The 12,835-nt window shown below is 39.1% G+C and overlaps 1 protein-coding gene across 1 annotated transcript; it reads right to left on the reverse strand.

The window, feature by feature from the left end:
• Window positions 1-8,088: 8,088 nt before the first annotated feature.
• Window positions 8,089-11,509, reverse strand: DMAC1 (distal membrane arm assembly component 1). Its single transcript, XM_049616723.1, has 2 exons — window positions 11,165-11,509; window positions 8,089-10,267 (listed from the first exon to the last, which is right to left on the reverse strand). Exons 1-2 carry the CDS (start codon window positions 11,436-11,438, stop codon window positions 10,203-10,205), a joined length of 339 nt encoding a protein of 112 aa, XP_049472680.1. The 5' UTR covers window positions 11,439-11,509; the 3' UTR covers window positions 8,089-10,202.
• Window positions 11,510-12,835: the final 1,326 nt, after the last annotated feature.

A 12,835-nucleotide genomic window follows, 5' to 3' on the forward strand; every position in this document is an offset into this window, starting at 1 on the left:
TTTAAAAACCAGTAGAGTTTTCTAAACTGCAAAAGAAAGGCCTCAACTAAACATGATGCTTCAACTAAAGTTTAAACAGAGAGAGAGTATCACCTGGAGCTTCCTAGCCAACTTTAACCCTGGAAGAGAGTTGAGTTTGAGGAATGATATCTGTGTTAACTGGTTTCAAGATCACATATGCCTTACACAGGTAAAATGTCATGAAAGTGTACCTGGAACATAGAGTGGCTTAGCAAGCCCAGGTGGGATGTTTCATTTAATTCCATTTTTTAAGGGAAGAAGTGGCCATGCCCCTGAACAGCTGGGACTCTGAACGGCAACCCTGTGGAAAGAGCTACCCTATTTCACATCAAAGATCAGAGGAAAGGAAGGGGAATCATAGGACAGTATGTGAACTAACAGGAGAAGGAAGGAGCATACCTGATGTTTCATCCTCTAATTTGAGGGATTCAAAGCTCTAAGTCTTCATTAATCAAAATTATCTCTTAGAAAGCAAGTTCCAATAAATAATGACATTTATTCAAGAATTGATGTCAGTGGTGTTTTTGAAGAGCTAAACTAGTTGCAAAGAAAAATGGCTAATATTGCACAGCAACAGGATAGCTTGGAGAGGTTTGGATTCAGAATGCCTGGTAACACCATTCCATTTCTGAAGAATTGCACTGCATATTTTTGGAAAAGTACTATTGAATGAGAAAAGTGAGTAAAACTGGTAGGTTGCCATGTACAGTTTCAAAGATTTACATATCCACTTACCGTATTTGATCTATGTGAAAAAGCCATAGACGGAGGACAGGGAAGATCGTCCTTGTTTGCCAAATGGAACTGAGACAGTCAATAAATAGTGGAGAAAGGATTCAGCCTAGGGGATCATTTAGAGCTCATGTCAAAGAAAAGCATGTCAGTCCCACAAGCAACTTGGTGAAATTGCAGGAAGCCAAAGCTGCTGTCAGTTGCCCTCCTCCCCCTCAGCCATGGATATATTTAAATCAAGTAATAATAAAACAAACTAGCAGCTGGTACTTCTGTAGATCCAACTCTGGAGCCCCCTTAGAAGAGAACTTTTTTTTTTTTTTTTTTTTTTTTTTAGATAGAGTTTGTCATTTCTCTTTTTTTATTTTTCATTTGCTGTTTATTTTAAGGTTACATTTCTAACTAAATGAAACATTTTAAAATAAAAAAAATTGGAATGAACTGAGCCAAATAGCAAGTACAGACATGCCTTGAGCAATGTGCAGGTTTTTAATTTTGAAAATTTCTGCTTTCTTGGGCAGAATTCCTGCTTGTGACACATGATGTGACCAAAAACACTCAATTCCACAAATAGTAACAGAGAAGTCCCTTCCCCATGTCCAGATGCTGAGTCCTCAATCAGCAGGCAAGGGGAGTGGTGGTACATTATTTGTATTTTTAAAAACTATGTTAATGAACCACAATTTCTTTATCCATTCATCAGTTGATGGACATTTAGGCTCTTTCCATAATTTGGCTATTGTTGAAAGTGCTGTTATAAACATTGGGGTACAAGTGCCCCTATGCATCAGCACTCCTATATCCCTTGGGTAAATTCCTAGAACTGAGAACAAACTGAGGGTTGATGGGGGGTGGGAGGGAGGGAGGGGTGGGCAATGTGTATTGAGGAGGGCACCTTTTGGAATGAGTACTGGGTGTTGTATGGAAACCAGTTTGACAATAAATTTCATATAAAAAAAAAAACTATGTTAATGATCACCAATAACTGACTGCTTACTATATCAAAGTCATTCCCCACACTTTCAGTCTCCATAAAACTTGGTGGGTATGACTTTCCACATTTTATGACTTTAGGGAGCTGAGGCTCAGAGAAGGTAGCTTGTTTAGGGACAGACACTTCCAACTGGCTGACTTTAACAGCACAACTTCTGCCTGCATCATTCTAGTCCTTGTGAATCTCAGGCTTCCAAAAACAATTGACGTACTTCAACTAAGGGAGACAAATTGAATTTCTGTTGCTTTGACTACTTTCTACATGGGAGGTTAGAATTCAAGTAGACACACCTTCTTGAATTCTTTGACAACCAATGTCCTGCAACAAAGCCAGAGACCTTTACTCACATGATCAAATCTGCTTCTTACTCGTGATTGTATAGTCCCTCAACTGCCTGAATCCACCTTCATTTCTTTATCTGTAAAATGGGGACTATGTGAGATGCCTTGCCCATTCTCTCAGGTTGCTGTAGAGCCAACTGTATAAATTCATGAAGGTGTTTGCCAATTGAAAAACTCCCCACAAATGGCATTAGTGTGATTTTTCTCACCTCAGAAAGAATGCTGTCAACATCTTTGGCATGGTTATATTCAGCCATGGTAAAACCAGCTTGAGTTTTCTTATCTCTCCCCCTCACTTCTAATAACTATACAGCAAAGAAAACTGAAATGGGTTTTTGTGCAGCAGAAGCCACAGAAAAAGGATCACATCTTCACTAAATCTTGAGGAAGGGCTGATTCTACTGGTGCTGCCAACATGTGCCAAATGTGTCTCTCAGCTAGCTCCATCAGTAACAGGTGTTCACAGACTGGTGAGGATGGAGAGAAACCTGCCTTCCCCATCCCAGTTTGCCTGTCTTTCACTTGTCAAGGGTTTTGACAGGCATTTTGCAGTTTCTTGTCACAGTTCTAAGCACGGCTGCACAGCATGCTGCTTAAAGCAACCCCAAGTCAAGGAACTCTGAGAATTCTCCCTTAGAGTTTCTGTTTGATGACTTGCCTAGATATGAGCGTTGGTAGCCCTTTCTCTTGACATGTGTCTGCTTTGTTCATCCTCATGGGGTCCAGAGTTTGTCCTACTGGTGATTGGGCCTTGTTTGCTCCAGGTAAGGTATTAGACTTGATTTCTGCACTTGTTTAGTAAGATCTAAAATGTCCCTTTGCCTTGCTCCCATGTATGTAGTGTATAACCTTACTTATATCATAATCACTTTTTAAAGCATCTGTCTCTCCCACTACACTCCCAACTTCTAGGAGGAGCCCTGTAATATTCCTAACACCCCAAGTAGAGTGTCTGGTATATAACAAAGGCTAATAAATGCATATTGGACTGAATCTTAATTCAATGCAATTGAGATACTTGAAAATGAAAATCCCTCTGAAGGAAATGAGGCCATATTTCTTCTAGTTATTGAAACTTTTTTGGTGATAATACCACTAGAATTTAGGGATTTCACCAGTACTGGTTTTTGGCCGTAGGCCTAAAGGCTATTTTTGTAGTTGGCTGTTACAGTAATAAAATCACTTGTTAGACTCACCTTCACATATAGGTGGACATCATTTAAGACATATGTATACACATGCCTATATGATATGATAGGATAGATATATAATACATATTTATAAAAATATATTTCAATGATTTATATATAATGTTTATTTAAAATATATACTCAGATTAAATGTGTATTATTTTATATATTATGTACTTTTGAAATATATATATATATATATATATATATATATATATATATATACTTGAAATATACTTCTAGGTACAGGGCAGAATGTGCAATTTTTATTGGTTTGATTTGCACACCCACTGATAGAATATTTTCTTTTGCTGAGGTTTGTTATTATTCTAGACACAGCCTGGATAACAGAATGTGTTTAATTTAATTCACATCAGTAAACCATTATTATGCAAAGTGAAACTGAAGGAAAGGTTTTCCTATTTGTGTTCTTAGGAAATAGAAAGGGATCCGACACACATACACCACCACCAATCCTAAACCTTCTTGACTTCCCATATTTATTTTGAATGTCTGGGAAGTTATGCACACCAGGACAGGGTAATCACATTTCATGCTTCCAAGAATGATCTGATCACAAGAGGGTCAGAAAGGACTCTGTTCTCCCCTACAGAATTGTTTGGTTGGTCAGGTGCACTAATTGGGGTAAGAGATTATGAAATTCCTGTGAAGTATCAAGCAGTTGCCATTTCACAATGCTAGAGAGTGAACTTGTAGGAGCAATGTTAAGGAAGTTTCACACAATCACTGCACAGAGTGCTATTTCAATTTTCCCTGTTCTTCACTACTATCTCCATCCTCTGGCATCAGACAATACATCTCTTTCATACATAGAGGGAATCTCCGTGCTAAAAAGGAATTTAGATTGCCTAGTCTTCTGACTTTACAGAAGGTAACATGTTCTAAAAGTTTAAGCGGCTTGCTTAAGAGCTTATTACAAGCTAAGAACCTAGGCCTCATGGCTTCAGTCATATTTTTTTTCCATGACATTACAGCTGAAATCTGCTGTACACAGGTCAGTCAGGTTCAAACACATCCATAGTTCTCAAGCTTAAACGTTCATTTGAATCACCCAGATGGCTTGTTAAAATACAGATTGGTGGACTCCACCCCCAGGGCTTCAGACTCAGTAGTAGGTCTGGCATGGGGCTAAGAATGTACATTTCTAATAAGTTTGCAGGTGATGCTCATGCTGCTGGGCCAAGGACCATACCTGAGATACAGTAAAGTTGTCTAACAGAACAAAAATTGCCCTTCCTTTCCTTTTAATTTGTTCAACCTAAAAGGTTGAATACAATTTTCTTATTCATCAATATTTACTGAACATGAACGAGATACCTGGCATGTTTGGTGCTAAGGACCAGAAACATGAAGATGACAAAAGCACAATCCTCTTTTTGAAGAGTTCACAATCAGTGGGGAGGGACAGATACATAAATAATTACTGAGCAACCTAACTGTTAAGTGTAGTGATAGAGGTTCATACAAAGTGTAATGGTTGCCCAGCCCTGAAAGTAATGACACCAAGACTTTTCAGGGAAGGTTTTGCCAGAGAGGTGACATTTGGGCTGGGCTTTGAAGGACAAGTGGGATTTTCCCAGATGGAGCAGACAAAAGAATATCCTTTTAGGCTGAAGGAACAGCAGATGCAAAGGCATGGAGAGTGACATTTTTAGGAAGAATTGGCTAAGTAAGAGTGGCAGGAACATGGGGTGTGTGGAACAGAAGTCAGGGAGTGAAAGATGAGGATGGAAAGATATTGAGGGTGAAGGGCATTCCCTATTCTGCCAAGGAGTCTGTAGATCACCTTGTATGTCGCAGGGATACTGAAAGCTTTTCAGCTGGGACATGCTTTAAGGTTACTGTGGCTAGAGTGTGGAGGACAGATGAGAGGGGTTTCTTTGAAGCAAATAGAAGAATCTATTACAGCTATCTACACTAGAAATGAAGGTAACTGGGGGCGCCTGGGTAGCTCGGTCAGTTGAGCGTCTGACTTCAGCTCAGATCATGATCTCACAGTTTGTGAGTTCGAGCCCTGCGTCAGGGTCTGTGCTGACAGCTCAGAGCCTGGAGCTGCTTTGCATTCTGTGTCTCCCCCTCTCTCTGCCCCTTCCTTGCTCATACTCAGTGTCTCTCTGTCTAATAAATGTTAAAAAAAAAAAAAAAAAAAAAGAAAGAAATGATGATAACTTATCCAAAACAATAGCAATGGAAATGGACAGGAAAGAGTATTACAGGGTTAAAATAACTAGGACTTGCTAACAGATCAGAGGTAAATAAGAGTAAAGAGAGCCATAGATAATTCTATTGTTTCTAGCTTGGTCCGCTGATGAATTGGAAATGCTATGAACAGATACAGCAAATAGAAGTAGGTTGGAGTGAGATCAGTTCATTTTGGACAAGTTGGGATGTTGGTTTCTTCAGAGAGGTAGGTAGGATGCCCTACTGTGGCTGGGAAATAGGGTTTAAGTTCAGGAAAATGGTCAGGAGAGATTGGGGTAAAGTCATGGAAGGGTATGAGCCTGCTAAGGGAGATATGAATTTCTTGCCCTGGATTAATATGTAAATTGCTTGTCAGAGTGATAAGTGATATAACCTCAATTATAAAGAGGAAACCAAAAAAAAAAAAAAAAATGATACATGTTAAACTAAGGGATAACCAAGAAAAATGGAAAATCAGCATTCAAAATTTCTAATTTTGACATCTGAACATTTTGAGAATGAATGCTAAGAGAAAGACTATAGCAACATGAATCTGCACTTCCCAGATCATGCTCTTCACCAAGCCACTACTGCTTCATCACTTGAGGCTTTGGAAAAACTCTTCTCTGTTCCAGGGCTCAGTTACCTCAACTTTAAAACAGGGCTGCTGAGAGAATTTAACAATTCCTACAAAGCACTTAGCATATTTGGCGCATCAAAAGGGTGCTGTAATTTTTTTTCAAATATATATTCAGCAGTGGAACAATTTTGCTAGAAAATAGAAGATAAAAACTGTCCAGAAAAGCCAGTAAACTGCCAGTAACTGCCAGTAAAAACAAGTGAAGACAGTAACTGTAAAGACAAATGCTATTCAGATGGCTTTTTCTTGCTAATTCCTGAGTATCCAGAAAAGGGGTGCATAATTGGTCTGGCATGCCATCTACCATGACTGTGACACCATAAAATATTCCTGATTCGTTGTATTAGTTTTCTATTGTGTAACAAATTGCCAGGAACCTGGAGACTTAAAATGGCACAAATTTATTTCATGGTCTCACAGCATGACTAGATTCTCTGCTTAGGGTCTCATGAGGCTGAAACCAAGGTGTTGGCTGGGGCTGCAGTTCTTGTTTCTCATAAGGCCCTCTTCTAAGCCTACAGGTTGTTGGAAGCATTCATTTCTTTGTAGTTGTAGAACTGAGGTCCCAGATTCCTGCTTAGCTATTACTCTCAGCAGCTCCTGGCAGCTGGCAGTTCCTAGCCACATGGCCCCCAGAGGTAGTTCATAGGAATGTTTGCTTTCTTCTAGTACTGCAGGGACTTATACTGAATCCTCCACTTCCTTCTAATCTCCAACTTCTCCTGCCTCTGACCTCTAGAACAAGATTTAATGGGCTCATGTGATCAGCCCATCTGGATAATCTCCCGATCTTAAGATCAACTGATCTGGGACCTTCATTACATCTACAAATTTCCTTCACAGAAGCACCTAGAATGGTCTTTGAATAACTGGAAGAAAGTGTGTGTACACCAGGGATCTGGACCATCTTAAGAATCTTGTCTACCACATTCCTGAAGCAAATGCAAGTTCAGTCCCATGACTGAGCAGTGACTTTTAGCAGCGTTACTACATTTAACATTTGCCCTTTGGGCTATTTCTCTATGTTCCTTCTACTTGAATGACAAGTTGCTGAATATCTCAAAGGCCAAGAGACATGAATTTAGAAGAGTGACAGATTTTCTCCCCATGCTCTTGGGGTACTTCTGAATGATGTGTAATTATAAGTCTTTCCCCTCTGACTCTGTGCCCCTAACACCTATATAATCATTGGGTCAAGGCAAGGATTTATCTGTCATTGAAAGAAAAAAAAAAAAAAAAAAAGTGGCTTTTCAACTCAAAATTGCTTACTATCCTAGACCAAGATTTGAGAAGTATTAGTTTGATCAATGCAGTCCTGGCAATAAATCAGTTGAGGCCAAGCCTGGTTTGGGGTGGAGAGGGAGTACTTGAACATATGCTTGCCCTGAACATGTATTTAAATTTAATTTAGGAGCAATTTACTTTATGTTGTCAAATCAACTGGCTTCATTCAAGAGGCCCCTAATTCAGACACAGTCAGGCTAAGAAACCAGTAATAAGAAGAAGCAAGGAGCAAATGCTGACAGTAGAGGTGAAGTACAAATCATGCCCAAGATGCTTAACCTCTAGGGCCCCCCAGAAACCATGGTCTCAGCAACTAGTCTCAGCCAGGTGAAACTCTGTAGCTTTTTAGATAGATCTGTACTTGAACACTCCAGTGTTGCCAGCAATAGCAATCGGCCTAAAAAGAGAGACCCCTCACCTCTCCTTCCCAAAATATATCAAGAACCTGAAGATCAATTTACATTAGGGTGCTTTCATATGTTGATATACTGTTAGCTGGTCAAAGGATTACAGACTAGTCAATACAATACACAGAACAAGAGATGGTGTAATAATTTCTTGATTATCTTGAGCAACCAAAGTTTACAGTATGTAAAGGTAAATAGATACCCTGGACATTATGAACATTATCAGCGATTACATGTATGTTCACATTTTGGTTTGTGTTTCAAGGAAGACTCTAAGTTAATTTTAAATTGCCTTTATTTATACTTTTTCTCTTCTGCCAAAAGTAATTATGAGCCTTTATAAACTCGTATTTCCATGCAATAAAGAGATTCCAAAACCCATAAATATGGGTTCTTACATTACTGAGTAATAATCCACTTATTCTTGCGTCTGTTTATCCTCACTCTACTTCATCCCCAACAAAAGGGATGATAATAGGGGCACTATATGTACTCCTTGCATTGTAAGACTAAAGTGCTCTTTTCTTTCTGAAGATCAGACTCATCTCTAAAAGAAACTGGATTTCTGACTGCACTGGCAGAAATCAAAGCAAGTTTCTGAAGTTTATTTATTTATTTAGAGAGACAGAGACAGCATGAGCAGGCGAGGGGTGGGGAGAGAATTCCATGTAGGCTCCATGCTGCTAGTGCAGAGCCAGACACAGGGCCTAAACCCACCAACTGTGAGATCTTGACCCGAACCAAAACGGAGAATTGGATGCTTAACCGACTGAGCCACCCAGGCGCCACTCAAAACAACTTTTGGAATACACTTCCAAAGTTAAACAAAGGAAGAAAAGAAAAAAAACTATTCATTTTAAATTTAACTAATCTATTTTTTTTGGGGGGAGAGGTGTTATTCCTAGTTAACTGCCCATAGACATAGTAGAGCATTATTTTGCTCAAACCTAGTTAAACAGACCCAAGTTGGGAAGAACCAAATATACCTTGGCAATATTCTAGTGAGAGGGTAAGTTCATTTGGAAAAAAAATTCTTATTTGCTTACACATTAGTACAAATTCTGAGAAAGATGTTAAAATTACATTACATATATAAAAATTTTTTTTTAAATGTTTACTAATTTTTGAAGGAGAGAGAGATACAGCGTGAGCGGGGAGGGGCAGAGAGACAGGGAGACACAGAATCCGAAGCAGGCTCCAGGCTCTGAGCTGTCAGCACAGAGCCCGATGTGGGGCTCGAACTCACAAACTGTGAGATCATGACCTGAGCTGAAGGAGGACGCTTAATCGGCCCAGGTTCCCCTACATTACATATATAAATTTTACTCTGTTTATCCAGGTCAAGCCAAGACCAACAAGTTAGATTTATGTAGTTTTGGTTTAACCTAAGAAAATGTTGGGAATACAGACATCCAGCATTAAGCTTAGGCACTTCTACATACATGATAGTAAAAGCCTTGAAAGTACTTGCTCAACATTATCTTTCAAAACTAACACACTGTGATTAGCAACTAAACTTGACTATGTTTCTGCTCTGAACAAAAAGCTATGTATAACTTTATAGAGAAGGGAAGCATAGACTTCTCTCAGAAATGAACTATCAAATTTTAAGTCATTATCTCAAAAGCATCTCAATTTCATCACAGGAATAATTCCAGTGGTTGTGGACAAAATCTGATTTTTGTTCTTAATGACAATGTTGTGAATTTCTCTCAAATATTTTGGTACTTGTCTTTTATTGTATGCTCATTTTTGTTTCATCACAAAATCATCCTAGTTCTAAAAGACAAGAACTAGAACTAAACAAGAACAAGTCCTAGTTATATCACTGACTTGCTGAATGACCATGGGCAAATCACTAGAACTATTTTCAAGTTTCACTTACCAGTGAAATAAGCACCTACAGCAGTAGCTTTGAAACTCTCATAAGGTAATTGATTTGACAACACCTTAGAAATCATAAGCAGTACACATGTAAAGTTTTACGTACTTCTGCACATTGTATGATACAAACCCAGTGTTAAGTTGCTAATAAGTGTTGATGCCATTATAGGAGAAGTAAAGAGAACTTTTTAAAATAATAACTTGGTTCGTTTTCCAATTTGGTTTATCATTTCGTCTTCATTTTTATTACATCTTCTTCCTCTAGATAAGACACAGAACTTGTTCTCTTCTCTGAGGGATTTAATGGTCCCTGTGGAGTCTGAGAAGAAGGCCACAAATATTCATCGCCAAAGAATAACAACCTACATTTGTCTTTTCAGTCTTGTCGTATCTGCAGGACTGAAGTCTGCCAATACCCACTTGTCTGTCCAGAACATCTGGAGGTCCGATGCTTGTTCTGGTGTCATGGGGACACGGACAAAGATGCCAACTTCACTGGCGGTACTTTCAATCAGCACGGAAGGCTTTCCCTTTGGGGTCTGCCAGGATGATTACACCCCAACAAGCTATGCCTAAGGAAAAAAAACAACAGTACCTCATATGTATGTTACACTTTAGTTTACTAGGTGCTTTCATATATGCCATCTTATTTAATCCTCACAACACTCCTAGAAGACACATCATCATTACATTTTTTTTTTTTATAAAAGAGTGAAATTCAGAAAAGGAAAAGAAAATTTAGAGAGAGAGAGAGAAAAAAAAATCTGTTACCTCCCCAAGCAAGAAAGGGATTTAAGGAGAACCGATTTGGGGAATCTAATTAGAAAGCTAAGAGATCTGAAAACCTAAAATCCTACCCATTCAACTGGTTTAAAGAGCAAAAAAAAAAAAAAAAAGGAAAAAAAAATCACTGCATTTTACTCTAAGACATCTTAACATCACTTATAATAATCAGTCATTATTGCTACAGCTAAGGACTGTGGGCCAGCCATCCACCCATAGTACACCGAGAATGTGGGTTTGCACTGAACCTAAGACGTGACTTCAAAGCCCTAGTTTTTATCTCACGAAGGCTTTCTCCAGAATCTGGAGAACAAAGCATGGATCTGGTGACAGATAAACTTGGATCAAAAACCACCTGTGTCATATCCTAATTATCTGACCTTTAACATCTTACTCTCTATGGCTTAGTTTGTTCAGCGGTAAAAAGGGATTACTATAATCATACCTATCTCTAATAGTTATCGTTAGGATTAACGATTGAAGCTAACAAGAGTTCTCAAGAAATACTGTCATTTAAAAAAAGAAAAAAAGAAAAGAAAAACCGTCCCAAGAACTTCCTCTCCCCGCCCCTGTTCCTAGTTTGGTGTGCCTCGGCCACGTGACCAGCCCCGCAACCCGCCCGCGTGACTGCGGCCCACTTCTCCCTATCCCCCTGCCCAAAGGCCCTGAGATCCCCCGACTCTCACTGATGCCGATGACCATCTGCGTAATAGTCCCTGGACTCGGGGCGTATCCCAGCTTCATGGGCTTCCGCGCCACCCAGTACACATATCCGCCCGCCCCTATCAGCCCCGACCCGGAGAGCACGCGACAGCTCCAGCAGTTATTAAGTAGAGGCGCTTCCGCTGGAGAGGTCGGCGCTCCAGGTGCAGCGAGGGGCAGGGGCTCGGCGGAGTTGGTGACTTCAGGAGGCGCAGCGACTTTGATGGGCTCCAGTGGTTGGGACAAGAAAGAACCCATATTCAAGAACTCGGTCTCAACTGCGGAGTCTTCGGACCGAACTGACGTGAAAGATACGGCCGGAAGCAGAGCTCCGGCTCACTGCACCGGAAGCAGCCTGAGGGTCGCTGGGAAATGTAGTTCTGGCCTGCCTCGAACGGAAAAAAGATGGTGGCTGCCCGTGTTTGTGGATTTCTGAGGCAACAAACTTGGCATTGCCAGAGGCCATTCCCCGCTACACCCTCCCCCAATCATTTTAAGAATTATGACTTAGTAAACCCCTAAATGTCTCAACTCTTACTTTCCTTAGAGGAGGAATCTGGATTTCTAATTTTTTTTTTTTTTTGCCTAGCAAAAAATGTGAGATCTTGAGCATGCCATCTCACCTGTCTCAAGAAAAGAATTAAGTTTTGTATGTGCTTAACTGTATGCTAGACACTTTGCTAAGCGATCATCTGCATCATGCCATTTAATCTTTCCAATCCAATGACATATCAGTTTCCCAATACATGACAAAACTGGTGAAATGACATAGCCATATTTGAAACCAATGTCTGTGTCAATACAGTCAAATTTCTTAAATGTCACCTGTACATATTATCGGTGCAAAATGAATAAATCTTTTTCTTAAATTTTGAAGAGAAAGGAAAAGAGTTTTATTCGAGCTCAAGAGGGAACAGCTGCCTGATATACACAATTTTCACAAAGAAGAGAGTGTTCTGGGAAAGGAACATTTGGTACAAGATTATATATGTTTTTACAGAAAGAGTTACAAATCATCATGATGAAGAACATTCCAGAAAGTCACAGCTTTTTTTTTTTTTTATCTTATGTTTTTAAGATATTGGCAAGTTGCATGACTTTAAACTTATGGGAACCAGGGAAATTTCTTTATTCTTATGTTCAGAATACTCATTTTATTTTATTTTTTATTTTATTTTATTTATTATTATTATTATTATTATTATTATTATTTTATTTAAAGCAGACCATGTGTGCTTAGGACAGAAATAGAGCCCATTCTTTGAGGTTTTGACAAGTCATTTTGACCTTGATAAATGTTAAAATATAGCTTCCCTAGGACCTCAAGAGCAGGAAACATTCAAAGTTGAAAATTTCCTTTATTAATATTGTGAGGAGATTACACAAATATAATCAAGGTGTTAAAAATGTGTTTGAATTATCTGGATAAATACTTTTCATTTTCTCTTTAGCTTTTTTCCTAAAGTCATGATCTCAATGTTGTCATACTCACGATATTGTTCTATTTTGAGGGCCCTGGAGATAATTCAACTCAGAATCAGGCTAATAGACTTGAAGAGCTAATGTAGGATCTATTCCTGCGGGTTTACAATTTTATCATCCCTTAAGAATGGACTTTTAATTTTGATTGCTTCTTTGCAAGTCAACTGCTATAT

Source organism: Panthera uncia, chromosome D4 (genome assembly GCF_023721935.1).
Source record: "Panthera uncia isolate 11264 chromosome D4, Puncia_PCG_1.0, whole genome shotgun sequence".
NCBI lineage: Eukaryota > Metazoa > Chordata > Mammalia > Carnivora > Felidae > Panthera > Panthera uncia.